Below are 26118 nucleotides of genomic sequence, written 5' to 3' on the forward strand. Positions count from 1 at the left end.
GCCCGGACAGATTCCGTGTCTCTCTTTGCCTCTCTCTGCCCTTCCCCTGTTCATGCTCTGTCTCTCTCTCTCAAAAATAAATATTAAAAAAAGTGAGTCCTCTCTATACCGAGCGTGGGGCTTCAACTCTAGAGCCCCGAGATCAAGCCACACCCTCCACTGACTGAGCCCGCCAAGGCACCCCGGAAGCGGCGTGATTTTAAAGCACCGAGACAAAGATCTGCCAAGCTAACGCGCCCAGCAAAACTAGCCCTGGACGAGGCTCCGCGGCCCCCAGGCCTGTCCCAGAAGCGGCTGGAGGCAGGTGTGGAGCGGGCGGCATGGCGTGTGCAGGAGAGGGAGGGCAGGGGAGAAGCGGAAGACCAGACGGAGGAGGAGACCCGGGGTCGTCAGTGGGATGACGGCACCCACCGGTGAGAACGCCTTCCAACACAGGAAGGACGCACTCAAGAAGACACGCCGCGTCAGCACCCATCACGAGAAAGCGAGAGTGGCTTTTTGTCCGACATCAGACCGGAGAACTTCGCAGCAGAGAAAACAACCCGAGATAAAGAAGGACGTCGACGCGGATAAACAAACAGGTGCACATGTCAAGACGCCACGACTTTCTCGGTCCACACACCTAATAGCAGACACACAGAGCGAACCCAACAACTCTGGGGGGACAGACAACCTGTCACTAACCTCACACCACCCACTCAGGCAGCCGCCGGGCCAGCAACACAGACTCCAAGGGCCCAGAAGAATCGAGACCACCACCGGTGGGGCCCGCTCCACCGGCAGAACACTCACTGCCTCCACGCATCCACGAGCGCCACCCCTGCCACGAATGACCACGTCCAGGGCCAGAACGCAAATCTCAATACTTTCGAAGGACCGAAATCAGAAGCGGCGTGTCCCCCAACCACGGTGGCATCACGCTACAAATCCGAAGCAAAAAGCCATCCGAACACGGGAAACCAAACAACACGGTTCTAAGTGACCCGTGTACTCTACAGGACCTGGGAGCAGGAATCAGAAAACGTTAGAACCGTTTAGACATAGACACGAAATATTTAAACACCCGTGGCGTTCAGCTAAAGCACGGCTTCAAGGTAAACGAAGCATTAAACTCTTCTCGAAAGAAGGAAAACCTCAGCTCCTACCTGAACAAACATGCAAAACAGAAAATAAGCCCAAAGCAGGCAGAAAAAGGGAAGGAAAAAACAAAGCTGAACGAAATTTATTTATTGCCTTAAAAAAACAAAGTTCCTTAAAGGGTAGCTTTTAAATTTACCTTTGAAAAAAATCAAGAAAAACGATAAACCGCCCGCCAGGACGGCCAAGAATAACGAGAAAAGACACAAACTGTCACCGTCAGGAGCGAAGGAAGGTACCGCTGGGACCCGCTGGGCGCCACAGAAGAGACCCACGGAAGACAACCCACGCGGACTCGGCGACTCGGGCGGAGGGACCATACGCCACCGCGGCCGGCCCGAGACGCAGCTCGTGGACCGAGGACCCACGGCCGCCGAGGAAAGGACCCGACACCGCCCGATGGAAACTTTCACCGAGGCCGCCCCCAGGCCCACACGGCTCCCCTGGAAAGCCCGAGGACCGGGTGAGGAGGCGCCCCAGGACCGGGCGCCCCTCCCGACTCCGACGGGCGGGCTGCCAGGCCTGACGCCAAGACCAGGCCGGGGAAGCAGGTGGCCGGCCTCCTCTCGGAAGGAGGCTCATGAGCCCTCAGCGAAACAGGCGGGCTGAGCTCAGCGAGACGCCGAAACCCAAGAAGCCCTGGGGCCTCGAGAGCACAGGGGAGGGGGGGCCGGGGCTCACCTTCTTCAGCAGGAGGCAGACGTGGTGGCCCTGGATGGAGCGGCTGTACATGGAGGCGCAGGAGTCCACTCTCTCCACCACTGTAACAGAGGGCGCAGGCTGAGGCCCGGGCCGGCCCGCCGGGGGTGGGGGGCAGAGGGCCGACCGCGCACGCGTAAAGCCGCCCCATCTGCCGGCCACGTCGGAGGCCTTACCGGAAAAATGATGATGAAAACAGATCTTTGCTAGAAGGTTCTGGAAGGACATACTAATGCCGTCGACTTTGATTGAGCTCATGCTCAGGTCCCCAGACTCCAGCAACTTGGCAAAGGCGTCACTGTGAGAAGAACACAGGACAGGGAGGCTGACGACCGGTGGGCCCCCAGCCCCAGGCGTGACACCTTCCTTCGTGTGCCTGCGGCTCGAGGTCTCTGACGGTCCTGTACGATGTCACGGGCTAACCCGCGTCTCCCAAATTCCTATGTTGACTCCCGACCCCTGGAGCTCAGGATGTGACTGTATTTGGAAACAGGGTCCTAAACCAGTAAGACCAACGTCCTTCTAAACAGAGGAGATCAGGACGCAGACACGCAGAGGAACGACCGCGTGAGGACACGGGGAGAAGACGGCACCTGCACGCCAACAAGCGTGGCACGAAAAGCGTCTAGCCCTGCCGACCCTCCATCGCGGCCTCTGGCCTCTGGCACCAGGAGAGAACCCGTCTGCCGCCTGGGCCACGAGGCCCGTGTATCTGCCACGTGGCCGGGGCTGGCGGACGCTCCCCAGAGCCGACCTTCTGCGCCAACGGCAGACCGGGCCCTCCTGCCTTAGGCCAGGGGTGTCTGCCAGCTAACTGCGCGACGAGCGGAAGCGGGAGGGAGGTGGGCACCACGCACCTGTAGCAGGGCGTCGTGACCAAGTACGAGGTACAGCTGAAGTGGAGCTTGAAGTCCAGCTTCTCGTGGGTCGACCCTTCATCGTTCTGTGGGAGCGGGGGCACCGGGTGAGGGGGGCGCAGGGGGCCACGGAGCGGGGACGCGGCCGTGGGCTCTGGGCCCCGCCTCCAGCCCCGTTACCTTGGCAATGAAGGACAGGGTCCCCTTGAGCTTCTGGGCCATGACGATACTCTGAATGGTGAATACAAACTGGGCCTCGTTGGAGATGCCTGGAAGAGGACAAGAGGACAAGGAGTGGGTCCCGAGAGCGGCACGGGGCGCTGCCCAGCTGGGGTCCGGCACTGCCCCCGCCTGGGGCCTGTCGTCAGCGTTGCCCGCCCCGGTCGGGAAGCAGGTGACAGGAGGAAAGGGGGCTCCTGGGACTAAGAGGACCTGGGTCGGCGGGAGCCCCGACGCCCTGCCTGACGGCCCACGCACCTGGGGGCAACTGGAAAGGCACGGGGACGCCGTCGTGGACGGAGGAGCCCTCTGGCCGGGCCAGCCTGGTGTTGAGCGAGTCCAGCACGTTGAACTCCATGCCCTTCAGGAAGCTGCTGCTCTGGTTCTCCAGGACGATGGACACGGTGACCTGGCTGTCCTTCTGCAGGCTGCCCTGGATGTCGTAGGTCTGCAGGGCAAGGCCGGCCTCAGCCTCCGGGGCCCGCCCGAGGGGCCCGGGAGTGCCGGCAACCCCGCCGTGCAAACGTACAATGCGTCCGAGAGGGGAAAGTGCTCGAACCCTCACGCGAGGGAAACCGCTCCGGTCCCATCCGTGGTCCCGGCCGCTCCCGCCCTTTCTCTGAGAGCCGCTGGCCATCACGTCGGCCCTCGGGGCCCCCACGGCCAGCCGGCCCTGCGGGCCCACGTGGCGGCAAGCGCCCACGTGCGCCTCTCTCCCTAGAAAGGCTCGCTCACTGCCCCCGAGCCCTACCGCGTCCCTCCTCACGCCCCGAGAAAGGAGCCCAAGGCCGCCCCAGCCCCCCTGCGATGCCCACAGCACTCACCATCTTGATGTAGGAGTTCTCGGCCAGGAGGCAGTAGCTGGACATGGGCTAGGAAGAGAGGAAAACGCTCAGCTTCGGCCAGCGAGAACCCGAGGGCGGCGGCGGCTCACGGGCCGGGCCTGTCGCCAGCTGCCAAGCGCTCCGGTGGGAACGTCGGGACCGACGAGAAGCGGGGTCCGGGGAGTCCCCGGGGGTCCCGGGCAGCGCACGCCTGCACCTCGGGGACGTCCCGCCACACGAGAGCGCCACCCCCCCGAATCCCACAGCCCCGGGGTCACCCGCCCGCGCCCACCGAGGCCCCACTGCCCGCCGGCCCGCAGACGCGGCTCCTAGACTCGGCCCGGGTCTGTCCCTGCGTCGAGGCCTCGGCGGGCCGTGGGGGCGCCTCCGGCCCGCGGGGGGCGAGTGAAGTACCCCTCACCGGGAGAGGCTCGTCAGCGAGCGCGCCGTTCTCCACGGGCTCTGCCGCCTCTTCACCTGGAGGCTGCTTCTTCTTGGGTTTCTTCTTGTCCTTGGGTCTCTCCTCCTTCTCCTTCTTGTGCTTCTTCTTCTTATGCTTCGAAGCCTTCTGGAGCAGAGAGACCAGGCTCAACCCTCAGGGCTCTCTGGCCGCTGCTGCCCAGCGAGGCACGACACGCACCGAGGCCACTCGGCAGCCCGCGGACGCGTCGTGACGACACGACGTCTCCGAGACGCAGGGCTAGCGAGCCGAGGGAAGGAGCACGCGCGGCAGAGTGCACAGACCAGCAAGCCCCGGGTCCACGGGGAGCAGGCGAGGACCTAGCGGCTCACCGCCGACGGGTGAAAACGCACAGGGAGACCAGCCAGAACCCACACGTGGACACGTGGCCCGGCAGCTCCTCAGCGCAGGCATAAGAACACACGTCCACGCCAAAACCCGCACACACACCCTCGCGGGAACACGACTCACGACAACCAAGAGGTGAAAACTTCAGTGGGTGAACGGACACGCACGTGTCCACCGCACACGCGCACGTCCCTCGGCCGCAAGCAGAAACAAGGCGTCCGCACCCACTGCCCGAGGACGGACCCCGAACACACGACACTCAGGGAGGGGACCAGACACGAGGGGCCACGCGGGGTGTGAGTCCGCACGTGTGAAATGTCCAGAACAGGTTCATCCGGGGACAGGAAGGGGGCTCGTGGGGGCCGGGGAGGGGGTGGGGGGGTGACCACGGGTGGGGACGTGGTTTCTTTTGGGGAGAGGGAATGTTCTGGAATTAGGCACCGGTGATGGTAACACAACACGGTGAACGCCCCTGAACCACAGACTGTGAAAAGGTGCGACTTCCCATGGGTGAGTTACTACCGAATAAGACGTAAAAACGAGAAGCCGCCACCAGGACCCCCATGACCCCCGTTCGCGGGATTCGGGAACGACCCTCTCCTGCACAGCCACGCGGCCACTCCACGAGGGCAGCCAAGGCACGCGCCCTCACCTTTTCGGGGTCTCGCTCATTGTCTCCGTCCTCGTCGTCGCCTCGCTCCTCTCTCCTGGGCTCCTCGCCCCCTCCCTCAGGGGCAGTGGTGACGGCGTTCGCTCCAGGGTCTCCCTGCAGGAAGCCGGGCAGCAGCGCTCGAGGAGCCAACTGGCACCCGGGACAGGGTGTCCTCTGCGCCCCCAGCCCTGCATCCCGGCCCGGCCTCCCTCAGCACACGGGGCATCCGGTCGGCACCGAAGCGCACGGCCGCCAGAGGGGAGAGGCGGCCCGGCCCGACCGAGGGGCTGCAGGCTGGGACGGGGGCCGTTCCTACAGCCACCGGCTGGGCCGGCCCCAACCTCGCCGGTCTGTGCGCCCACGCAACCTTGGGGCGGACAGCCCGGACGTGCACCCGTGTGTCCAGTGGAGGACCGGGTGGGGCCGGCACAGGCCACCAGGCTCTTACCGGGGCCGGGGCCGGGGCCGCGGCGGGCAGCGGGGTGGTGGACAGCCAAAAATCGAAGTCCTCGCCCTGGAACCACAGGAAGACGCGCCTTCGGTGAAGCAGCAACGCAGGCTCCAGAGGAGCACGGGCGGCGCCGCCCTGACCGGACGCGGCCGCTCCGGCTCCACGGGGACCCGCGCGCGGGGAGACCGGGCGGCACCTCCCACCCTACCGGCGCCACGGCGGGCAGCCCCGGACGGCCGCCCACCGGCACTACCCCCAGGCCTGCCCCGCCGTGGCCACGCGGGCCGGCGTGGGGCGATGTGGCGTTCAGCGTGGGGGGCTGCGGGGTCCCTGCACCCGGCTGCCCGCGCCCACCTCCTTCTCCTCCTTTCTCTTCTCCTTCTTCTCTCGCTCTTTCTCTCTGTGCTTCTTCTCTTTCTTCCTGGGCTTTTTGATCTTCTTCTCCACGACAGGGACGTCCTCCTTTTCGGGGGACTTGGTAGTCTCGGCGTTTCTGTGTTTCTGGACGGGCAGCCTCTCGCTGTCAGCCAGGGGCCTGGGGGCAGGCGGGTGCATCACAGCGAGCACTTGACGGGGACACAGGAAACAGGACGGCCCGGCTCCGCCCCCGTGCTTACCTGTCCAGGTCGACGTCCAGGGCCCTGTAAGGGTCGTTGGGGTCTTTGTCGTCCTCGTCGCTGGGGAGAGCGTTCTGAGGGGAGAGAGAAAGCGCATCCAGTCCGTCCGGCCCGAGCCCCCCGGGGTCTGTGAAGCCCCCCACCCCCACGGGCACTCCGTAGGCAAGAGGTCGGGATGCCAGGGGCCCCCCGAGAACGCCAGTGACGGGAAGGCCCGCCCGAGCGTGGCCCCGGGAGCGGCGGTGGTGCCCGCGGGACACCTGCCCGTGGAGGGAACCCGCTCCCCGCCCGTCGTGGCCCCAGTGGGCCGACCTCAGGCATCTCCTCGGTGACGATGTCCACCCGCTGCGCCGGGGCGATGTCCTCGTCGCTCTCTGTGTGCAGCGAGCTGTGGCGCCGCGGCTTGCCCCTCTTGTCCTTGTCCTTCTTCTTCCTCCGCCTCCTGTCCTTCTCCAGCCTCTGCCGGTGCTCCCTCTCCTCCTGCAGCTTCACGTACTGGTCCGACACGGGCATCCCTGCAGGCGTGCGCCCCACGGTGCTCAGCGCCGCCCTGGCCCCGAGAGCCACGTGCGGGAGGGTGGCCCCTGGGGGCTCAGCAAGGCGAGCGGCCCACGGCCCACCATGGTCTGCGCTAAAAGGGGGCGAGGGAGCTCACAGGGGCTGCCACCGTGGCTGCCCGGGAGCAGGCAGAGGCTTTCCGAGTGCGGACGTGCGGGTGTGTGGCGGCGGGGGTGGGGGTGGCGGTGGGGGCGCGGCAGGGTCCAGGGAGAAACGAGGCGGCGCCAGCATGGAGAGGCTGGGGCCCTTGGCGTGTACCCCCCACTCACCCTCCAATCTGGAACCTACTCCAGCCAAGGATGCAGGAGGGGGCAGGTCCGGGGCTGGTAAGGCTGGCCCTTGGCAGCATCCGGGACCCAGACTCGGGCCCCCACCCTCTCGCTCATGGGTTCCCGGGGCTCACACCGCCTGTGCAAATACTTGCCTGGCACTTTCAGGGGCACCGAGAGGTCTATCTGCACCACGGGGATATGTTCCACTCCGGGCATGTCCTGGTACCGCTGGAGAAGCAAGCAGTGAGCGTTATCGGGCAGGACGCACGGACAGACGGAGACGCCTGAGGTGGGGCCACGGCCCAGGATGACACACGCACGCAGCCGGCGGTGTGCAGGACCCCTGCAAATGCGACGGGGCACCCTGGGGAGCACAGCCCCCTAAGACTGGGGAACGGTCCGTCAGCACCAACAGGCACAGGGCCGAGGCACAGCTTTCTGTCTGGGTCACCTACTTCGAGTTAGAAAAGTAATGCAGCCCGAACCCCCTGCGAGCGCTAAAATCAAAGTCAGACATCACAGGAGCTGGTGAGGGTGCACGCCAGGTGTGGGCCACCTCGGCCCCTCAGAAAGTTGAGCGGAGCCACGAGGTGACCTGGCAATCCCCAGAGGAGGGCAATGGAGCACCCATATGGAGCCGCGTCGACCGGGGGGAGCCCAGCGGGGGGAGGACACGGAGGAAGGCAGCAGGCACCACCTGGATTAAGATCTAGAACATTCTAGTCATGTGGAATACCCCACATCCACACCCGCTCCCGGGTCTTGGTGTTCAGACCCACCTGGCAGTTGGGCCACGTGGACCTACCGTGACAACCAAACTCTGGCCTGGAGCTGGGGGCCCCTGGTGTCCTCCCGAGAGCGGATGGGGGCGCTGTGGGGCTCAGGGGTAGGGGAGTGTCTCTCAAGGACAACTTGGGGCCAGCCTCACCTTTTGGGGAGAGGGGGAACTTTTGATGTAGAAAGGGTTGTTAGCCTGTTCCTGCTTCCGGGCTTCTCGACGCTGCAGGGACAGGATTCGAAGTGCAAGTCAGTGAATGCTCGTGGAACAGACCCTCCCTTCCAGGCGCGGACTGCGTCCATGTTCCAGGCCCCAGGCGGGCCCGGAACGCCCCAGTACTTTACTGGTGGCCCCTGACCAATAGGGAGACCGCAGCAGGAACAAGTGGGGGGACAGCAAGAGCTCAGAAATGACCCCGGGATGTGGAGATGGCCTTCTGTTTCAAGGATGTGAGCTCAGAGAGGTTGGGTGAGCTGTCTGAGGTCGCTCAGTCACGAAGAAGAGCTGAGCTGGGAGTCAGATCACACTGCCTGAAGGCTCAGCCTGCAGATGGGCAGGAGGAGAGCAGGACAGGCCACGAGGGGACCCCTTGTTTCAGGACGATAAGGCATGGTGTGGTGGGGAGCTGAGGGGATGCAGTATCTCTGGACTTTTCTGAGCTGTCTGAATGCTGCATGTTGTTATAAAACCTTCCACCGGAGGGGCGCCTGCAGGGCTCAGTGCGTTGAGCATCTGACTTTGGCTCAGCTCACAATCTCACAATTCATGAGTTCGAGCCCCGTGTCAGGCTCTGTGCTGACAGCTCAGAGCCTGGAACCTGTTTCAGATTCTGTGTCTCTCTTTCTGCCCCTCCCCTACTCACGCTGTCCCGGTCTCTCTCTCCCAGGTAGATGATAAACATTAAGAAAAAACATTTTTTTTTTTTAACGTTTATTTATTTTTGAGACAGAGAGAGAGAGACAGAGCATGAACGGGGGAGGGGCAGAGAGCGAGGGAGACACAGAATCGGAAGCAGGCGCCAGGCTCTGAGACGTCAGCCCAGAGCCCGACGCGGGGCTCGAACTCACGGACCGCGAGATCGTGACCTGAGCCGAAGTCGGACGCTTAACCGACTGAGCCACCCAGGCGCCCCAAGAAAAAACATTTTTTAAAGTAAAATAAAATCTTCCAAGGGCGCGGCCTGGGTGGCTCAGTCGGTTAAGCGTCCGACTTTGGCTCAGCTCATGATATCACGGTCCGGGAGTTCGAGCCCTACGTTGGGCTCTGTGCTGACAGCTCAGAGCCTGGAGCTGCTTCAGAGTCTGTGCCTCCCTTTCCCTCTGCCCTCTCCCGCTCGTGCATATGAGCACATGCACTCTCTCTCTCTCTCTCTACCCCCAAGATAACCATTAAAAAAATTTTCTTAAAATAAAAGACAATAAAACCCTCCACCCGGAAAGCACGAGTAAAACCCCCTGCCTGCCAAACCAGGCCCTATGACTCTCTCTGAGGAGCTCAGGCCTTAAGAGAAACCGCTTCTCATTTGCACAAAACCCAACCCAGACCTCCCAGGTTGGCTCAGTGCTCCCCTGAGGGTACTGGGACAAAGCTCAGATCGGACAGGACAGGAACATGCTCAGCCACCTGGGGGCTCAGGGTCCAGGGTCTGCCCTGAGCGAGGCCGTCCGCCCCGGAGGCCCCAGTGGGAACGAAGCCCGGCCTCCCCGCACCCGGTGCTCACCCGGGCCAGCTCCTCCTCCTCTGCCTCCGGCTGCCGCTGCTTGGCATGGCGCTGCTCCTCGTCGTGGAAGATGGCCTTGGGCTTCTCATCCTCAGACTCGCTGTCCGAGGGCGGCTCGTTGATCCAAGCGTCCAGGTCCAGGCTATAAGATGCAGGGGGGTCACGAGGCAGCTCCAGCCCGAGTGCCAGCCTCGCACGCTCATGGGGCAGATGAGACAGGGACACCCCTGTCCTCTCGGAGACGAGGACGCAAAAGCTAGGCCGCCACTTGAGATCATGGCTGCCCAGTGAGAGTCTAGGAGCCCCTCGTGACCCTCCTCGTGTTCTGGGGACCCCGTGCCGGCTCGTCATACCCGGTATCTGTAGGCAAGGGCTGCCCCGTCTACTTCCGGGGGGCGGCAGCTGGGACAGGGACACCAGTCAAGACCCCACTGTGGTTCTTTCACTGCTCTTCCTGCCATCCTGGCCCATGTCCTCTGACAGGCCGCGCAGCTCACCCTTCAGGAACTGGAACCTTCTTCTGCGCCTTGGGAGCCACTGGGTTCAGCTCTCCGGCAAAGAGGGCACTCACTTCTTCTGCTACCGGCACGTCCTTGGCCTGAAGCTTCTGGATGTGCTTGACCAGCTGCAAGACGCAGGACGCCTGAGGAGACCACAGGGGAGTCACAGTTTGGTCACGGAGGACTGGCCCTGTAGGCCACTTAGCACCCTAACGCATTGCCCAGCCCAGGAGAGTGGCTGCCTCTCGTCTGACCCTACTGAGAACGTCTAGAAGGCACCGAGAGCAGCACAAGAAGTGGGCTCGGTTAAGCGTCCAGTTTCAGCTCGGGCCCTGATCTCAAGGCTGGTGAGTTCAAGCCCCACATCGGGCTATCTGCTGTCGACATAGAGCCTGCTTTACATCCTCTGTCCCCTCTCTCTCTGCGCCCCTCTGCTGTGCGCATGCGCTCTCTCAAAACAAATAAACGTTAAGAAAACATACGCGCGTGTACGTATGTACCAAAGGCACCGAGAGAAGCCACGGGCCACACAGAAGCACCCGGGGAGGAAGATACCAGCCCTGGCCGCCGGGTCAGTCTGCAGGAGACAGACTGAAACGGGCCCCCAAACGAGACAGAGTCACAAGCAGAGACAGCACTGTCCTCCGAGACCCAGACAACCCGAAACCGCAACTTCTAGAAGGCACCGGGCGCCGCCGTGCTGCCCGTCCTCTGCGGACCCCGACCCGGGACTTGGCTCGAGTGCGGCTCCCAGCCTGACGCAGGGCTCCAGGCCGGGGCACTGAACGCTTCTGTGAGGTCTGGATAACTGAGAGCCCTCCGCTGCCCCCGGGGCACCAGAAACGGCCCCCCCCCCGAGCTCCCTCCCACCCGCCTGCTGTATGCAGCACGTGCCAGACCAGTGTCCCCGCAGCAAGCGGCCCGGTCCCCGGCCACCCGCCACCCCACCCGGGAACCTGCTGCCAACCGGCTTGATTCCGATACTTCCCTTGCAGGCCGGCACCTCCCACTCGTTCTCTCTCTCACGACCTGCCCCCTTCTCGCTGCACTCCACCTGCGGAGGACCAACCGGCGCCTCCCCCGCCGGGGGGGGGGCCCGGAACCCGCCCACATCCCCGGGGCCGGGAGGGAGCCCCGGAAAGCAGATTTCTCCCAAGATGCCCTCTGGGAAAGGCGAAGCCGGCCACAAACGAGAGACACAGGCTCTTCCGGAGGCAGACCCCCGAGGAACGCTCACCCGCTCCTGGACCTCCAGGTCCGCGCTCTGCACAAACTGGGGCAGCCGCTCCACCATGAGCTGGGTGACGTCCTGGGCCGCCTCCGGCTCCGCCGCCTGCTCCTTCTGCTGCAGGATGGACGCGTAGAGCTTGACCACGTTCTGCACGTACACGGCCTGGATGTGGCCGGGTAGGGTAGTGACTTTAGGCCGCAGCATGGCCTCGAGGGTCTGCTGGGGCTCCTGCAGGTGCCTGCGGACAAGAAGGGCCCGATGAGCAGGCCGCCCCGCCACAGGGGTCACGTGGGCGCTCCCCCATCCCCAGGCACCAGGCCAGATGGACAGGACTCTAGGGAAGAAGCCACAGCAACGACGGGACGATGACGGAGTAGCGGCACAAAAAAAAAAAAAAAAACCAAAAAAAAACGAAAAGAAAACAAAACCAGCTCGACAGCATCGTTGTAGCGACAGAACCTCCGCGGCTGCGACGGGCAGGGAGGAGAGGACACTGGGGAGAAACCCCGTCACCCCGGGCCACGCCGCGACCGGCTCCTCGCTGGGGCTCGTGGTCGGGAATGTGCACTTGACGCCGCGCCGTCCCCAGAGACGGCGGCCCAGGAAGGGGGCCCGGGGCAGCCGCCACGCCTCTCCCTGGGGAGCGCACTCACTCGGAGAACTCCCCGCAGATCCAGGCGGCCGCGTAGAGCACCTCGCAGATGCCGTTGCGCTGGGTGCTGCTGGCCACCAGGTGGGCGCTGTCGAGCAGCGCGGACATCTGCGACACGGCGAACTTGCGGATGGCCTTCACGCGGATGGCCACGTCCAGCATCTGCGCGGCGATGAGGTGGCCGTGGCGGGTGCCTTCCAGCCGGGTCAGCTCCACCAGGACGCTGATGTACCTGCAGGAGGGAGCCCTTGAGGAGCGCGCCCCGTGCCGGCGCCCGCCCCCCGGGGCTGTGGGGCACGGACCACTGGAAGTTGGTGATGTGCTGATAGTTGCACTGGCTGCAGATGTCGATGATCTTGGTGAGCAGCTCGTCGCGGTAGGTCGTGCCCTCGGCCTTGTCCACGTGGCTCATCAGCTTCTTGACGATCTCCACCAGGTTCTTCTTGGACACCTGGGGGGAGGGGAGGAGCCGGTGAGGGAGGAGCCCGGGGACGCGTGCGGGGGAGCGGGGAGCACAGGCCGGGGCGGGGCACACACCATTCCGTACAGGAGGTCGAGGGCCCGCAGGCGGATGGACTCGTCCTTGTCGTCCAGACACTGCAGGACGAGGTCCTTGTGGGCCTGCACGGACTTGGGGTGCGTCCTGAGGATCTTGGACATGGCCAGCAGGCCCAGGTACTTCACTGCGGAGACGGCGAGACCCCGTTAGCCCGGACGCGCCTTCACAGCCCTCGGGGCCTGTGCGGAGACAGCGACGACGTGGACGCCGCCAGGACGGGCCGCACGCCGGCCCCCGGGTGTCCTCAACAGTGGGCGCTGCAGGCCAGGTGACCTCCCGCACGCGGGGCGCCACTGTCTCCCCCTGAGCGACCCACACACGGGGTCGCCGAAGCAGGGCAGTGAAGCGCGGGCCTCCACGGGCCAGGTCCCAACAGAGCCCGTTTCTGTAAAAGCCTCGCGTGAGCACGTGGCCCGTGGTCACGACGGTGGGGGCGACGGGGCCCTGTCTGGCCCTTCGCGGGACAGGTCCGGCAGCCCCTGCCGCAAACAGATCTGGACTGAAAACGTGGGGCCAGTGCTCCCGGGCCCTCAGAAGCCCCTGACGCTCCGGTCCGGGCTCCGGGGCGCGTGACAGGCCAGGAGCCCTGATGGAGCATGTCTATAGAACACGCAGGCGCACGAGCAAGGCCAACGGGGGAGCTGGCCCCCCTGGACGGTCCCGGGGAGGCCTCAGGCAGGAGACATCAGTGCGGCTCCGGGCCTCACCCTGCAGCTCTCCTCTGACCCCCCGACTGCGTCTCCCCAGCAGCCCCCTTAGCTCCACGCTGGAACTGGGGCTCGGGGACCTCGCCCGGGTCGCACCTCCCCGGGCGCGTGGGCACACGACCCACGGTCTCAAACTCCGCCAGCTGAACGCGGGAGGGGCCGTCACCACTGAGTCACACACTGAGACGGTGGTGCACGAGGGCAGCGGGCAGGGGCTGCGGCCAAGCGGAGAAAGATTGGCTTCTTTAAAACGCTGCTGAAGCCCGCAGCACCCCGTGCACACTAGGGGGCACAGCGGAAGAGTCCCAGCGCCTGTGCTTGTGCGGGATCGAGAGCCCCAGCGCCACACAGGCTCCGGGTGCAGGTACAGAGAGGAACTCACAGTTCTGGTCGGAGTCTTCTATCAATATCCTCAATTTCTGGACACAGAGCTGCAGAGGAGAAGGCGACAGTGGTCACGCCTCTGAGACAACAGTGAATCCTGTGACCCCAGGCCTGCCGCGCGCCCTGGTCCGGCTCACAGGTTCCTGGGACCAGGAGGGGCAGGGGGACACCCGGCCCTGCTCCCCGCGGCAGGAGGGCGGCCTGTGGGCTCCGACAGGGACATAGTTTGGGGACCGCCCACGTACACACTCCAGGGGCACGAACGTGTGTTCCCCTTGCTCCCTTGTCAACTCCATAGACGCGCGCCGCACAGGGCCTGGCGCAGGGCACGACGCGTCGTGATAGGGGGGTGGGGGGGCGTACCTGGATGCTGGCGCTGTGGTTCGGCATGCCGGAGGACAGGGAGATGAGCACTGAAACAGAAAACCTTGTCTCAGGGACTCGCCAGTCCTTGCCTCACGTCCTCTGGGGGCGTCGGTCGGGGCGCCACACAGCACAGGCACGCCTGGCACTCTCCCAGGACAGGCCGGCTTGAGACCGCGTTTGGAACCTGACTCCGGGGCTCCCGCCGCCCTCGCCCGCAGGGGGCTCGTGTCCCGGAGCTGTCCGTGCAGACACAAGGTTTGTGCCGAGGACCTGCTCCCCTCCTGGGGTCTGGGGTCTCCACCCGAGCCCGGCAGAGGCGCCTGCTGACCGACCCCCGGTGAGAACCTGAGCGCTGGGTCTCTGTGGCCAAGAACACAGAGAGCCCCGAGGCAGGCACCCCCGTCCAGGGCAATTTCCAGAGCCTGCTCCACCCCCACCTGAGACCCACGACCCTGCAACGTGCCAGGCCCGCCTTGGCCTACTCCTCCCAGATCTCCTGCCCGTCACCAAGGATAGCTCTGATCCTGCCACACCTCGGTTTCCCCCATCGACCCCTCCAGACACAGAGAAACCTCTCCACGTTCTGCGTTTGCTGCCTCTGGGTGCCAGCCTGCCCCAATGCCCACCCACCCGCCCTCCCTTTCTACTAGTGTCACTGAGCCTCTGAACACCCATGGCCCACGAAGTTCCAATCACAAAGTGTGGACCCCGGGCCAGCCTCCTGTGATGAATTTCAGGCTGTCCACGGGGCTGTGAGGAGGGACCAGAAGGCTGCCTTCCCAAAAGCTTGGGCCAGATAATCAGGCAGAGAGCAGGTGAACCCATGGGCCACTACATCCAGGAACAAGTGACCCAGACGGCAAACTAGGACACGGCCAGCCGGCCTGGGGGGCAACGACTCTGGCTCCGCCAAACACAGCAGGTGGAGGGGCAGACGCACCCCCCAGCACTCTGTGTGGCCCACAGCCGGACTCAAACCAGGGAAGCGCCTTCCGATCCCGCCCTGTGAAACCTTCCCGCGGTAGGTTCTGTGCTCGAGGGTTCACGGGGGACGGCACGGGGCCGGAGCCTCGCTCTAGAATACTCAGGAAGGAGAGTCTTGCTGGCAGGGGAGGTGCGTGGCCGAGGGTGGCAGGACGCGGCACTGGAGGCCGGAGGCGGGCAGGGGCCCTGGGCGCATGTGTCCCACGGCCGGTTGTGGCCCCCGGGGGTCCCGATGGGGGAGGGCGGGCCCCTCACCTGCGATGACGGTGTTCACGCACTCGTACAGGAGAGACATGGCGGATGTGCTGGCGGAGGAAGAGCAGAGGGTGAGGACCGGGAGGCCCGAGGCGGAGGCAGGCCTGGTGGCCCCGCACGCTCCCGTCGCCTGGGTCCGCGGCAGTCCCCGGGGGACACTAGCCTCCCTTTCTAACCGCCGGCGGTGACCTCTGATGTCCCCAGAACCCGTTTTGTGATGTCCGTGAGGGAATGCCACCTGCCCTAAATGTCTCTCCGGACCTGGGACGGCCCCCTGCCCCGCCTCAGGGGCCCACACACAGGTGGGCACAGCACAGACGTCCGTGGCCCCAGTGCTACCCCTGGGGGCGTCCAGTACGGCCCAGGGTGACACCCAAGGGCAGGCACCAGGTGCGTCTACTCCACTCTGACATCCTCCGAGGTGACGCTCTTGATCCCAAGTCACCTAAACCTGACAGCATGGCCGCCACCTGTCCCAGAGAACAGGGGCCAGCAGCCCGTCCACACCATAGTCACGAGACTCATGGCTCCCCGTTAATCCCCTCTGAAGACCACAGAGCCGCACCACATGCAAAGATGCCTGTCATTTAAAACCAAAGATGCTCTGAGCCCAAGGCCTCACGCAGGGCACGTGGCGCTAGGTCTGATGTGGCCACGAAACCCCCGTTCCTCCCACCGCCCATCCTCCCAGGTCCCCTGGAGAGCAGATCTCTGGTGCCATCCGCCACTCAGCGTCCGTGCTTCAAGCGCAGGTACCCAGAGTGGAGTGGGAGCTCTTGCAACATTCCGGAACTGGCCAGAGACCCAGCCAGACGGCCAGGGCCTACTGGTGAGCTAGGGGTCTTCCTTCCTTTTGTTTTCACTGGTGCTGTTTCCAAAAACGGATTCACAGCTCCCAGTGTCCCGGGAGGGCCGGCATGAGCCTCGGTGGCACAGCTCATGGTCCAGAGCCAAGTCCCATGGCGTGTGTTTGCTTCTTGCCACCAGGACTCTCCCCGGGTCCCCCCGAGGGCCCAGAGGGGGCACGGGGCTGCGTGCGGCAGACGAGGTCACGTGGGGGTCGAGGGCTCACCTGTGGATCAGGTTGGTGAGAGGCTCGATCAGCTTCTTGCCCAACCTTGGCTCCAAGGGGGTCAGAGCACCAAACTAGGGACGACAGAAGCCGGGGGGGATCACTCGTGGCAGGAACAGAACCGTGCGGACTCCGACCCGCACCCACACGCCCAGGGGACTCCTAGGACACGCCGGGGCCGTTTTGCGTGGGAGGAAGGGAAGGTCAGGAGGGATACTTGCCAGTTTGATAATCTTGATGAGGACCCAGTTGTTGGTTGAGGAGGTCATCAGCTTGAAGAACAGGGGGGCAAGGGAAAGGTAGTTTTTGGGGTTACGCCTGGCCAGTTCACAGATGACGTTGACTGCGGGCCGACTGGACCCCTGTGAAATAAGGGGGTGTCCCATCAGCAAGGGAGTCCCTCTGCAGCAGTTAAGAGTCTCAACAACACGGGGAGGTACGGCCTTCTCGAGGAGGGGCGTCCTCCTCAGGCTGGTCCCCCCAAGTGCAGGGAGCCCTGCTCTGTGCCTGGCACACTGCCCATCACCTGTGGGCCGGGTTGAAGTACCAGTCACGTCAGGGCTAGGCTCCCAGCGGCCAAGGCCAAGGCAACAGACACGGCCCGTCGCCTGAGTCTGTGGGCTGCTCCCCTGCAGGTCCCAAGGAACTCCGGGCTCAGGACACCCACCACGCCTGCCGCCTCGCTCCTACTTTCCTAACAAAACTTTCCACGGCCTGTGATTCTCCTGAAGACAAGGCAGGCTCTCCCGAGAGACAAGCTGGGACCTGCCTTGTGTCACAGAAGCCACCTGACACTGCTCAGCCTGGGGAGTCCTCAACGAAGGAAGGATTTGTAGAGGACAAGTAGGCACGAGCCCCGTGGCGGGGACTGGGGCCAAGACACCGGCATCAAGTCATGAGCGCTAAGGTGTGACCAGACAGCGGGCACTCCCCAGTGTGGGGACGGCGGGGGTCTGCTGAGAGGCTGGAAAAAGGGCAGCCCAGCGGCAAGGGGACACCCAGCACCCAGAGCTCGGCGCCTAAACCCCACACCTGGCCCACAAACGGGGCCAGGCAACTCGGAGAAACAGCGGGTTCCAGGCCAGAGCGCGGGAAGCAGGTGCCAGAAGGGAAGGAGGCGCTGTCTGGAGACATCCCAGGACGCGAGACCGGGACCCAGTGCCCCTTCAACGCTTTCCCTGCAGCATCCTGCACCAGGGGCTCACAGATGCCACGGAGCCCCGCGCCCCCAGCCACCCCCTCGCCAATCGACAAACCGGGATCGGGGTCCTCCAGCTTCTCCTTCAGGCGGGGGAACGCGGGGCGTAGGGACTCGGGGTACTTCAGGAACACCTTGTACATGATCAGGACAGCCTTCTTCCGAATGTACGGCTTGGTGTGCGACATCTGCAGGGATAGAGGTCCGGTCAGCCTCCCCGCCACACCGCTACTCTCCCGGCGCCGGCCCTGCTCACCTCCCCCGCTGCCCCTGTCGCCCTCCCCGCAGCCACCCAGCTCACCTGTCCTGCTCACCTGTCCTGCATTTGCCCGAGTCTCCCCTCCATCACCCGAAGGAAAGCCCTCTCTCCAGCTCATCTGGTTTCTGGCCTCCAAACCAGGCCTGCTCACCTGCTCCACTGCCCCCAGCCCAGGGGTCACATGATAGTGTCGTGGACAGAACTGAAACCTGCTTCCCTGTGCCTGTGACCCCAGGTCCGCCCTCCGGAGGCTGAGACCCTTGTCATACACTGGCTGGAACCCGATGAGGGACAGACGGACGGGGCCCTGAACTGGAAAGCAAGCCTCTGCCTCACGAGCCTCCAGCTGCCGAGGCCCGTTCCCACAGCAGGGTGCCAGGGTCCCCTCCACACGTGACCGTCTCGGACTCTTGTCCTTTCGGGACTCTGCTCTGGCCAGAAAGGCCTCCTGCCTCCGATGCGCATGGGCCCTGGGGACCTTGCCCCGAGAGAGCTCCCAGCCCCACGACCCAGCACCGTCTGGGCCGGAAGGGCAGAACTCTTGCTCCGGCTCTCGAGAGCCACCAGGGACACGATGTGAACGAGCGGGCGGGGGGGCGAGTGTGGGCAAAGTCAGTTACGACCGGGCCAGCTGCATGGGGCAGGGCCGAGGCACACCGGCCCCCGTTCTAGAAGCTGCTGGCACACACAGTCTGAGACCACAGGCTGAGACTGATGCATCCACACGGCAAACAGGCTGACCTGGACGGACGGACCTGTCCGGGGGCGGAACGCAGCCGCCCTTCTGCTCTGCTCAGATAAAACCGGATGGGAAAAGGCCTCCCAATTAGCTGAAGATTCAGGTGTACGGCTGGTGCCCCTGAGGACCACAGTTTCTAAGAGGACATCTGCGTTTTAGAAAGATGCTCTGACAGCCTAGAGAGGAGCCCTGGGTGGGGTCCTGGCCCTTCAGGTGACCGAACCACCGGAAGTCAAGTTGTGGCCAGAGGGAAACACGGCATCAGGGATGGAGCCGGAAGAACCACGCTAACCACGTGCGGGGCCTGCTGCCACAACCGCCACGGCCACCACCGGGCAGGGAGGCGGTAAGTGGCAGGGACGCGCCGGGGAACGTGGGTGCTCGCCCCGGGCCCCGGGCAGGGCTAGTGAAAGAAGGTGACGAAGGGATGTGAGGGTGGAGACAGCCGGAGCCCGGGGCCCCACCGGTGAGGGGGTGGGGGACACGGCAACCCGGTGCCCCGTCTCTTCCGGGGGAACCCGGCCCACTCCCACGTGCCCGAGTGTCCCTGGTGTGACGGTTAACCTCCATTTTCCAGGCACCTGGACGGACCAAGTCACGTCACGGGGCAAAGGCCAAGGGGGGTCGGGGTACTCTCGCAAACTCACCAGTGTCATGATGTCGTTGGCCAAGTCTCTGGCAAGATCTGGGGTAACAAAACAGGACAGGCCAGTCAGTGCAACGCCAGTGTCGTACTGGCTGGGGCTGCTCAGGTCCTGGAAAGGGAAGGAGGAGGGTCAGCGGGCAGGTGCCACCCGGGCATCACGGGCTCCCGGCCCGCAGTCTGGGGCTGTGCCTGTCTGGGGAGTAGCGAGCAGCAGCCCATTCTGGGACTGTCCCCGAAGAGCTGGGACGGTGGGAGAGCCGTCCCCGCCCCGCTGGGCACAGAGGCCCACGGCGGGCACCGCCCTCCGCACAGACACAGCCCGGCGTCCCAAGGCCGTGACCACAGGCGGGGCCGAGCCTGTACCAGTGCCTGGCTCGCGAACTGCCCGCCTGTTTGTGATCCCCGACGTGAGGGGAAGGCACATCCGGCCGGCCCTAACCGCCCCCCAGGCCTGCGGCGGGGGTCCCCAGACCAGAACCAGGGGCCACTCCTCCGGCCCCGCCCAAAGGCACGGCACCTACGGCCCAAGGCTCGTGTTTCGGGCGGGCAGCCGCCAGAGGCCTCTGGTTACACAGCGCAGAAGGGGCCCGGCCTCCACGCCAGGGAAGCATCGTCTGTGCCAGAAACCTGCCCTGGGGATGCTTTCCTAAGGAACCCCCAAACCCCATCTATACGTGGTAAAAACAGACTGAGAGGCATTTTAGGAGTTGACCTTCCAGACTGTGGGGACAACCTGAAGAGGCCAACTTCGGAAACCCACTCCAGCCCAAGCTGACGGGACGGAACCAAGGGGGAGCCCAGGCCCTGGACGGCCAGGCTCCTTCTTCAGCGAGACTTACGCGGGGCTTTTCAGAGACAGAAGTTTCTGGGGAGGACGCCTGCGTCACCATTAAGTGGGAGGAGCCCCAGCCAAGGGGACGGGGGTGGGGTCGGTCTGCGGAAGCCGTGTTTCAGAAGTCACGGGTTTATTTAAATGACACATGTGGGGGCTCAGTCGGTTCAACGTTCAACTCTTCATTTCGGCCCAGGTTGTGATCTCATGGGTCTGTGAGATCAGGCCCCATGTCGGGCTCTGTGCTGACAGCAGAGACCCAAGCGACCCACCTCTAGCACACGTCCACGCAGAGACGTCTGAACGGAGGTCCTTACAAAGGGGTGGGTGGGGGCACGGCTGCGCCCTGGCACTGGGCCAGAGACCGTTCTCGCCGGGCGGGCAGGCTGGCGCCTGGGGTCCAAGCAGCCGGAGGGCCCCCCCCCCCCCCGGTAGGCTCCCCCAGTGGCCGCTCCCGGCCGAGCTTGCCCCTCGAGGCCCTGTGGCGTCCACTTCCGCCATACAGCCTGACCACCGCTACCTCCTCACGACCACGGGCTCGCGCGCTCAGACCAGTGGCCTGGCCCACGCCAAGCGCCCACACACACCCCGGCCGGGAGCCCGGCCCGGGTCACCAGGTGCCCCCGCGAGGGCGACCGCAACTCACGGGGTCCGGCCCGCAAACCCCACCGCCGGTGAGCTCTGCCTCTCCCTGACACCCCCTCACTACTGCACAAAAGATGCTCGAAGCTCTGCGGCCGAGGAAGAAAGTTACCACTCGGTGATCTTCGAGACTAAGACACAAAAACTTACACGCGACTGAGATGTGTACGCAGCGTGACTAAAAGGGCCCCGGGCAGGGAGGCCCCCGCGGGCAGGGCGTGCAGCCCCGAGGAGCACTCCCAGAGGGACAGGGGCCTGAGACAGCCCTCCAACTCCCAGAGCCCCCCCCCCCCCCCCCCCCCCCCCCGGGACAGGGAAGGGGGACGTCTGGCAACCTCCAGCTCGCCACTGCCCGAGGGCAGGGACACGGCCCGCCACACCACTCCTGGGCGTCTCCTGCCGATGCCGTGGCCACGTTCACGAGCCACGGGCTTGCGAAGGGGGTCACGACAGCGAGAGCTCGTGGGCCTCGCCGCTCGTTCGGAGCAGCAGAAAAGCCAGCGTGGAGGATACTACGGGGACAGGGTGACTCGAGGGCACTCGGTGAGGGCCAAGGACAGCCTACCTTGCGGATCTGGTTCGTCGTCAGCATGATGACGTCGGTCCCCTCGTGAAAGCACTGGGAAGCAGCGAGGTAGCCGATCCGCTGTGAGTCAGACACAGGGCGTCACACACGAGGCAGGGGCCGGGCGCCCTGGGGAGAAGCCCCCAGGCCGCCCCCCGAGCTCTGTGCCAAGCAGCCCCCTGGTCAGGCAGTGACAGCCTGCAGCTGGCCGCGGGAACACTGGTGGGTGGGTGCCAGAAAGTCATTCTAGGAGGAGGAGGAGGAGGAGGAAACTGCTCCTGAGTTCCAGACCCGGCCTTTGAAATGCAAGTTCTCATAAGGTCCGCCAGACCAGCCGGTCCTCTCCCCAGCATGTGTCCTGACAGCCTCCTGGGCAGCCAGGAGCTCCCTTTACATCGAATCTGTAAGTCATCACAGGCACTGGGTTTTCTTAGCACTCGGGTCCCTCTGCCAGGCTGACGCAGACACCTACGTCACACTGGCACACGGACGAGATGCTCTCGTACACGTGCAGAGCGCCTCCCGATTCTGGCAACACAACATTTTGTTTCTTCACCGAGAGCAACCGGTGGGCAGGATGACGGTGTCCTTCAGAGGGAGCGCGGGGCTGACCCAGGCAGTGACCCTTAGGCGGGCGCGAGGCCCCGGGGACCTGGAAGTGGTCTCCGCTGCCCGGCTGGTGAGACCCCAGGAAGACTACGGAGTGCCCTCAACTGGGCCACACAGACGGCCGATCGTTTTTCAGAATATTTACGAGTTATGATATCGAGTGAGGAGGCAGCGCTCCAGATCCCTCACAAGCAGGACCCCTGTGAGGTGAACGAAAACGCTCAGAAAGGACCACGAGGCCCTGGGGCCAGGTGACAAGTGGTGGCCTCTGTGCAAGACCGTCGGTGCTTTCTTGTTTTTTGGACAGTTACACATTTATCTTTCCTGGCGTCAAAAAACAGGGCGCCAGGGTGGCTCAGTCAGTTGAGCATCTGACTTCAACTGAGGTCATGATCTCACGGTTCGTGGGTTTGAGCCCCGCATCTGGCTGGCTGCTGTCAGCTCAGAGCCTGCTTCGGATCCACTGTCCCCCCGCCCCCGTCCCTCCCCCGTGCACACGCTTTCTCTCAAAAATAAACACTAAAAATGAGATACACATACATAATCCTACAGACCCATCATTTCACTGACATTCCTCGAAGTTGAAAAAGGAAAGCACACAAATGGTGCTAACAAATAACGTGACAAACGTGAGCTGGTGATGTCTGAGGCGTGGAGGTTTGATTGGAACAGGACGCTCGTGTCCCGCACTCTGTTTCTGCGTGGCGTGGCCCCCGGCCACCCTCACCCTCTGCCACCACGCGGTTCAGGTCTCAAAGCAAGCTCGCCCGCCTCACCTTGAACGTGAACTTGGAGGCGCTCATCACTTCTATGATGTTGAAGGCAGCCCAGCTGATGTCATAGCCCAACATCTGTAACTGTTGAAGAGACAGGCGCGCTGATTTTCACTCGCACGCCGAGGCTTGAGCCCCCACGTCCAACATTCTGTCTCAGCTCCTACAGGACCGCCACACGCTTCCCGAACAGGCGGGCCTCTCCACGCACACACCCCGGGGCATTTCATTTCTCCTTCTGACGGGCTTGCCTTCCCAGTGAAAACCACAGGGCCACGTTAATCACAAACACAGGATGAAGGCCTGTGGTTGAAATACTAGCATCCAGGAGTACTGGTTAAAATTCCCCACACCCCCGAAGTGACGAGGCGCCCCTGGCAAGCCTTCCACCTCCCTTCTGACCAGCAGAGGGGCCAGAAGAGGGGGGCCTGGCCCAGACCAGGCGGGGCCCGCCATGCCCCGAGCCCCAGGGTCGTCGCGGCGTGCCTTCCCTCAACTTTGTGCCAAGGCCGGCGCCTGGGGCTGACGGTGTCCATGTCTGGCAGGCGGGTAGAAGCGCACGGTGGACAGAAGGACAGATGGAGGGATGGTGGAATCTACAACCCGCCTGACGGCGTCGGGGTTGGGGGGGCACCGCCTGAGCAAACAGTCCGCGGTACTTACGTAGGTCAGCTTGCAGACCGCGTTGGCTTTTACTGCGATGTTGTCTTGCTTCAGCTCTTGCTTGATTTCATCAATGCACTGAGAGATATACTTTGCCTAAAAGGGAAGCAGACAGCGTTGGAAAATCCCAAGTGTCTAAAACGGTCAAGAAAGCAGGCAAACACAAGAGGCCGCCCGCCGTGTGATTCCGCTGGCGTGAAACGCCCCGAGCAGGCACATCCACACGCACAGGAAGCAGGCTGGTGGGTGTCGGGGGCTGGGGAGGGGGGCTGGGGTGACACGGTGCCCTGAAGCTCACTGCGGTGACGGCTGCCCGACTCCTGAAACGCACCAGCGAGGAACCGCGCGGGTGACTCGTACGGCACGCGAGCGTCTAACAGAGCTGGCACTTAAAGAAGCCGTTTCGGCAAGACGCCCGGGGGCCCCTCAGTCCTGAGAGGACAGGACGACGGCGAGAGCCGGACTCCTGCCACGGAAGCAGGTGCCGCAACATGTTATTCCACTTTCGCAACTTGTGTGCACAGCTGACGTTTCCCTTCTCTTTCTTTTAAAGCAACGTCTGCACTCAACGCGGGGCTTAACTCACAGCCCCCAGACCAAGAATCCTATGCCCTCTTCCCATTGAGCCGTCCAGGCGCCCCCTAGCGGTGGTTTTCTGTGTCGCAGCGCTTTAAAAGTTAAAAAAGAACTTCAACGCAGAACAACGTTAAGGCACGGGGTCCGCTAGTTTTTAACAGCTCGCACTGAGACTCGCACAAGGCCCGGAAGTAACCCCCAGGTCCCGCCGTCCACCCGCTGACGCGGGCTGCTCGACACCCAGCTCTCCCGTCTGGTCCTGCCCTGGCGGCAGCGAGCTCGTCTGGGCGTCTCCCTGGCGCCCGCTGGCTTCTCTCAACGGGCACCATGGCGGGGCTCGTGCCCGCGGTAGCACAGGGTCTGTGCCTTGCTCGGTCTCCCCCCCACACACGTAGGCCACCTCGTGTTTATCCGTTTGAAGGATGGACACTTGCAAACCGCCCACCTTTTCGACTCCAGGAGTCACGCCGCAGGGGTTGCGGGGACACGGTCTGAGGATTCCCTTGGGTTTCCTTGCTGATTCAGCACATCTACCACTCAAACGGGCTTGACCCGAACCAGTACTGACACACGAAGTCAAGAGCCACTGGCGTGCCCCTCTGGGGGGGAGGGGGGGCGCAAGGCTCCTTTCACCCCTGCCCCGAAGAGGCCTCAGAGAGGAGCCACGAAGCGAGTGGCCACCGCAGGGCTCGGAACGAGTTTGTCGGGTCAGTGCCCCAGCCCCGCACGTGCCCAGCACTCCATGCAGCACGAGGAGCCTCCCGTCTGTTATGCTGCCAACAGCAACCACCGCTAGGATGTGCCTGGTTGGGCACCTGCCGGCAGGACTCAGTGGTCAGCCCCTGGATGCCGTCCCCAGGGCGACCGCGTCCCGAGAGACCAGGGTGGCAAGCCCGTGGCGGACTCCTGCCCCAAGTGTCCCGTATGCTGGCCGTGCACCCTGCGTTCCCGTCCCCCGAGGCACACCCCGCTCGGCCCCGAGACGCTCCTCTGCCTGAAGCACAGGCTCCTGGGGACAGGAGCCATCGGAGCCCTCTCTCGGCCAGGGAGGAGCTCGTGAATATTTTACGACCGAGAGTCGGTGCAATGGAGCGAGTGTCACTGTATCCTTCCAACAGGCTTCCGGTTACTAAATCCCACTTGGGAATCTTCACTTGCTGTCCCTGCACACAGACGGCCCTTCCTGCATCCTGGATCATGACCGTTAACCATGTAAAAGGGGAAAAAACAGGGGGCTGTCTGGCTGAATGGGTGGGGCATCCAACTCTTGATCCCAGGGTCGAGAGTTCAAGCCCCACACTGGGCGCGGAGCCTACTCTGAATGAATGAATGAATGAACGAATGAATGAAATGGAAAGAACAGGCAGACAGTGACAAGTGTGGGGGGGACTCACGCTTACGCACGGAAGACGGGGCCAGGTGATGGCCCGGGCAGCGCTCCCAGGCGCACACTCAAGAACGGGGGGGCTGACCGTGCAGTGGCAGGACTCGTGACGGCCCCTAAGCACAAACTCAAATGTTCTGCTGCTGCTGACGCGTTTGCACACAGTCTAGGGACCTCCCCACCCCGGCTTTCAGGAGAGCCAGAGTCCACTTCTGCCGCCGTCCACGGAGCTCCCATCAGTCCCAGGCTCCCCCAGATGCGGCTTTAAAACTATCTGGAGACACAAAAGCACCGGGTAATGTCTCTCCTGGCTTTTATCCCACAGAGCAGCCAAGGCCTGGGGCTCCTGGCTTCCAGAACCAGAACACGGGGCAGCTGCCACTCAAGGAAGGAAATCCCAGGGGGCGGGGAACTGGTGGGGGGGCGATGGTGCCCACACGCTAACATAGAAACTCAGCCCAAATCCGAGGCTGACCCCAGAGCTAGGCATGCACGGCACGTTCCAGCTAAAGCAAAAAGACACGAACACACTGCACCCGCCCCTGCCCACAGCGAGGAGGGCAGAGCTGGAGTCTCAGCCCAGACAACAAGCTAACTGCCCCTTAAAGTAACCCTGCCCCCCCATCAACACGCCTCAGAGAAAATAACACCGTCTGGAGCCTCCAAAAACGTATCAGTCACAACGTCCAGGATTCGGTCTGAAGCTACTCAAAACAAGAAACAGGATAATGTTACCCGTACCCAAGAAAAAGAGACAATCCACGAACACTGGCCTGGAGGTAGCCCAAAGGATGGAATTAGCACACGAAGGCCGCAGCTTGGCCACTGTGACCGTGCTCTCAGGAAGCAGAGAAAAGGAGGCGCTCACAAAGAGGAGGAGGAGAACTCTCAGCAAACACAAGTGGTATAAAATAAGCAAGCGGAGGTTCC

General features: G+C 63.7%; 1 protein-coding gene across 3 annotated transcripts in view; it reads right to left on the bottom strand.

Annotated features, from left to right (window-relative positions):
* The window catches only part of AP3D1 (adaptor related protein complex 3 subunit delta 1), a 37254-nt gene that overhangs the window by 2347 nt on the left and 8789 nt on the right, over positions 1-26118 (bottom strand). Inside the window, exons 2-31 of one of the 3 annotated variants that reach the window (XM_053896858.1) lie at positions 23229-23324; positions 22569-22649; positions 21184-21264; positions 19146-19253; positions 17555-17688; positions 16524-16656; positions 16303-16376; positions 15231-15280; positions 13989-14038; positions 13624-13672; positions 12513-12658; positions 12278-12426; positions 11977-12207; positions 11330-11561; positions 10090-10235; positions 9593-9734; positions 8023-8094; positions 7247-7322; positions 6577-6779; positions 6265-6338; positions 6002-6182; positions 5645-5710; positions 5197-5310; positions 4158-4304; positions 3737-3784; positions 3171-3360; positions 2874-2962; positions 2694-2779; positions 2013-2134; positions 1819-1898 (exon numbers count right to left, since the gene is read on the bottom strand). In XM_053896858.1, coding sequence (XP_053752833.1) covers positions 1819-1898; positions 2013-2134; positions 2694-2779; positions 2874-2962; positions 3171-3360; positions 3737-3784; positions 4158-4304; positions 5197-5310; positions 5645-5710; positions 6002-6182; positions 6265-6338; positions 6577-6779; positions 7247-7322; positions 8023-8094; positions 9593-9734; positions 10090-10235; positions 11330-11561; positions 11977-12207; positions 12278-12426; positions 12513-12658; positions 13624-13672; positions 13989-14038; positions 15231-15280; positions 16303-16376; positions 16524-16656; positions 17555-17688; positions 19146-19253; positions 21184-21264; positions 22569-22649; positions 23229-23324 — 3450 coding nt within the window. Of the gene's footprint in view, positions 1-1818; positions 1899-2012; positions 2135-2693; positions 2780-2873; positions 2963-3170; positions 3361-3736; positions 3785-4157; positions 4305-5196; positions 5311-5644; positions 5711-6001; positions 6183-6264; positions 6339-6576; positions 6780-7246; positions 7323-8022; positions 8095-9592; positions 9735-10089; positions 10236-11329; positions 11562-11976; positions 12208-12277; positions 12427-12512; positions 12659-13623; positions 13673-13988; positions 14039-15230; positions 15281-16302; positions 16377-16523; positions 16665-17554; positions 17689-19145; positions 19254-21183; positions 21265-22568; positions 22650-23228; positions 23325-26118 lie in introns of those variants that run through there. The other 2 variants (XM_053896856.1, XM_053896855.1) reach the window with 2 other exon arrangements.

This window comes from Panthera pardus, unplaced genomic scaffold, assembly GCF_024362965.1.
Source record: "Panthera pardus isolate Hobbes unplaced genomic scaffold, ASM2436296v1 HiC_scaffold_8, whole genome shotgun sequence".
NCBI classification, from domain to species: Eukaryota; Metazoa; Chordata; class Mammalia; order Carnivora; family Felidae; genus Panthera; species Panthera pardus.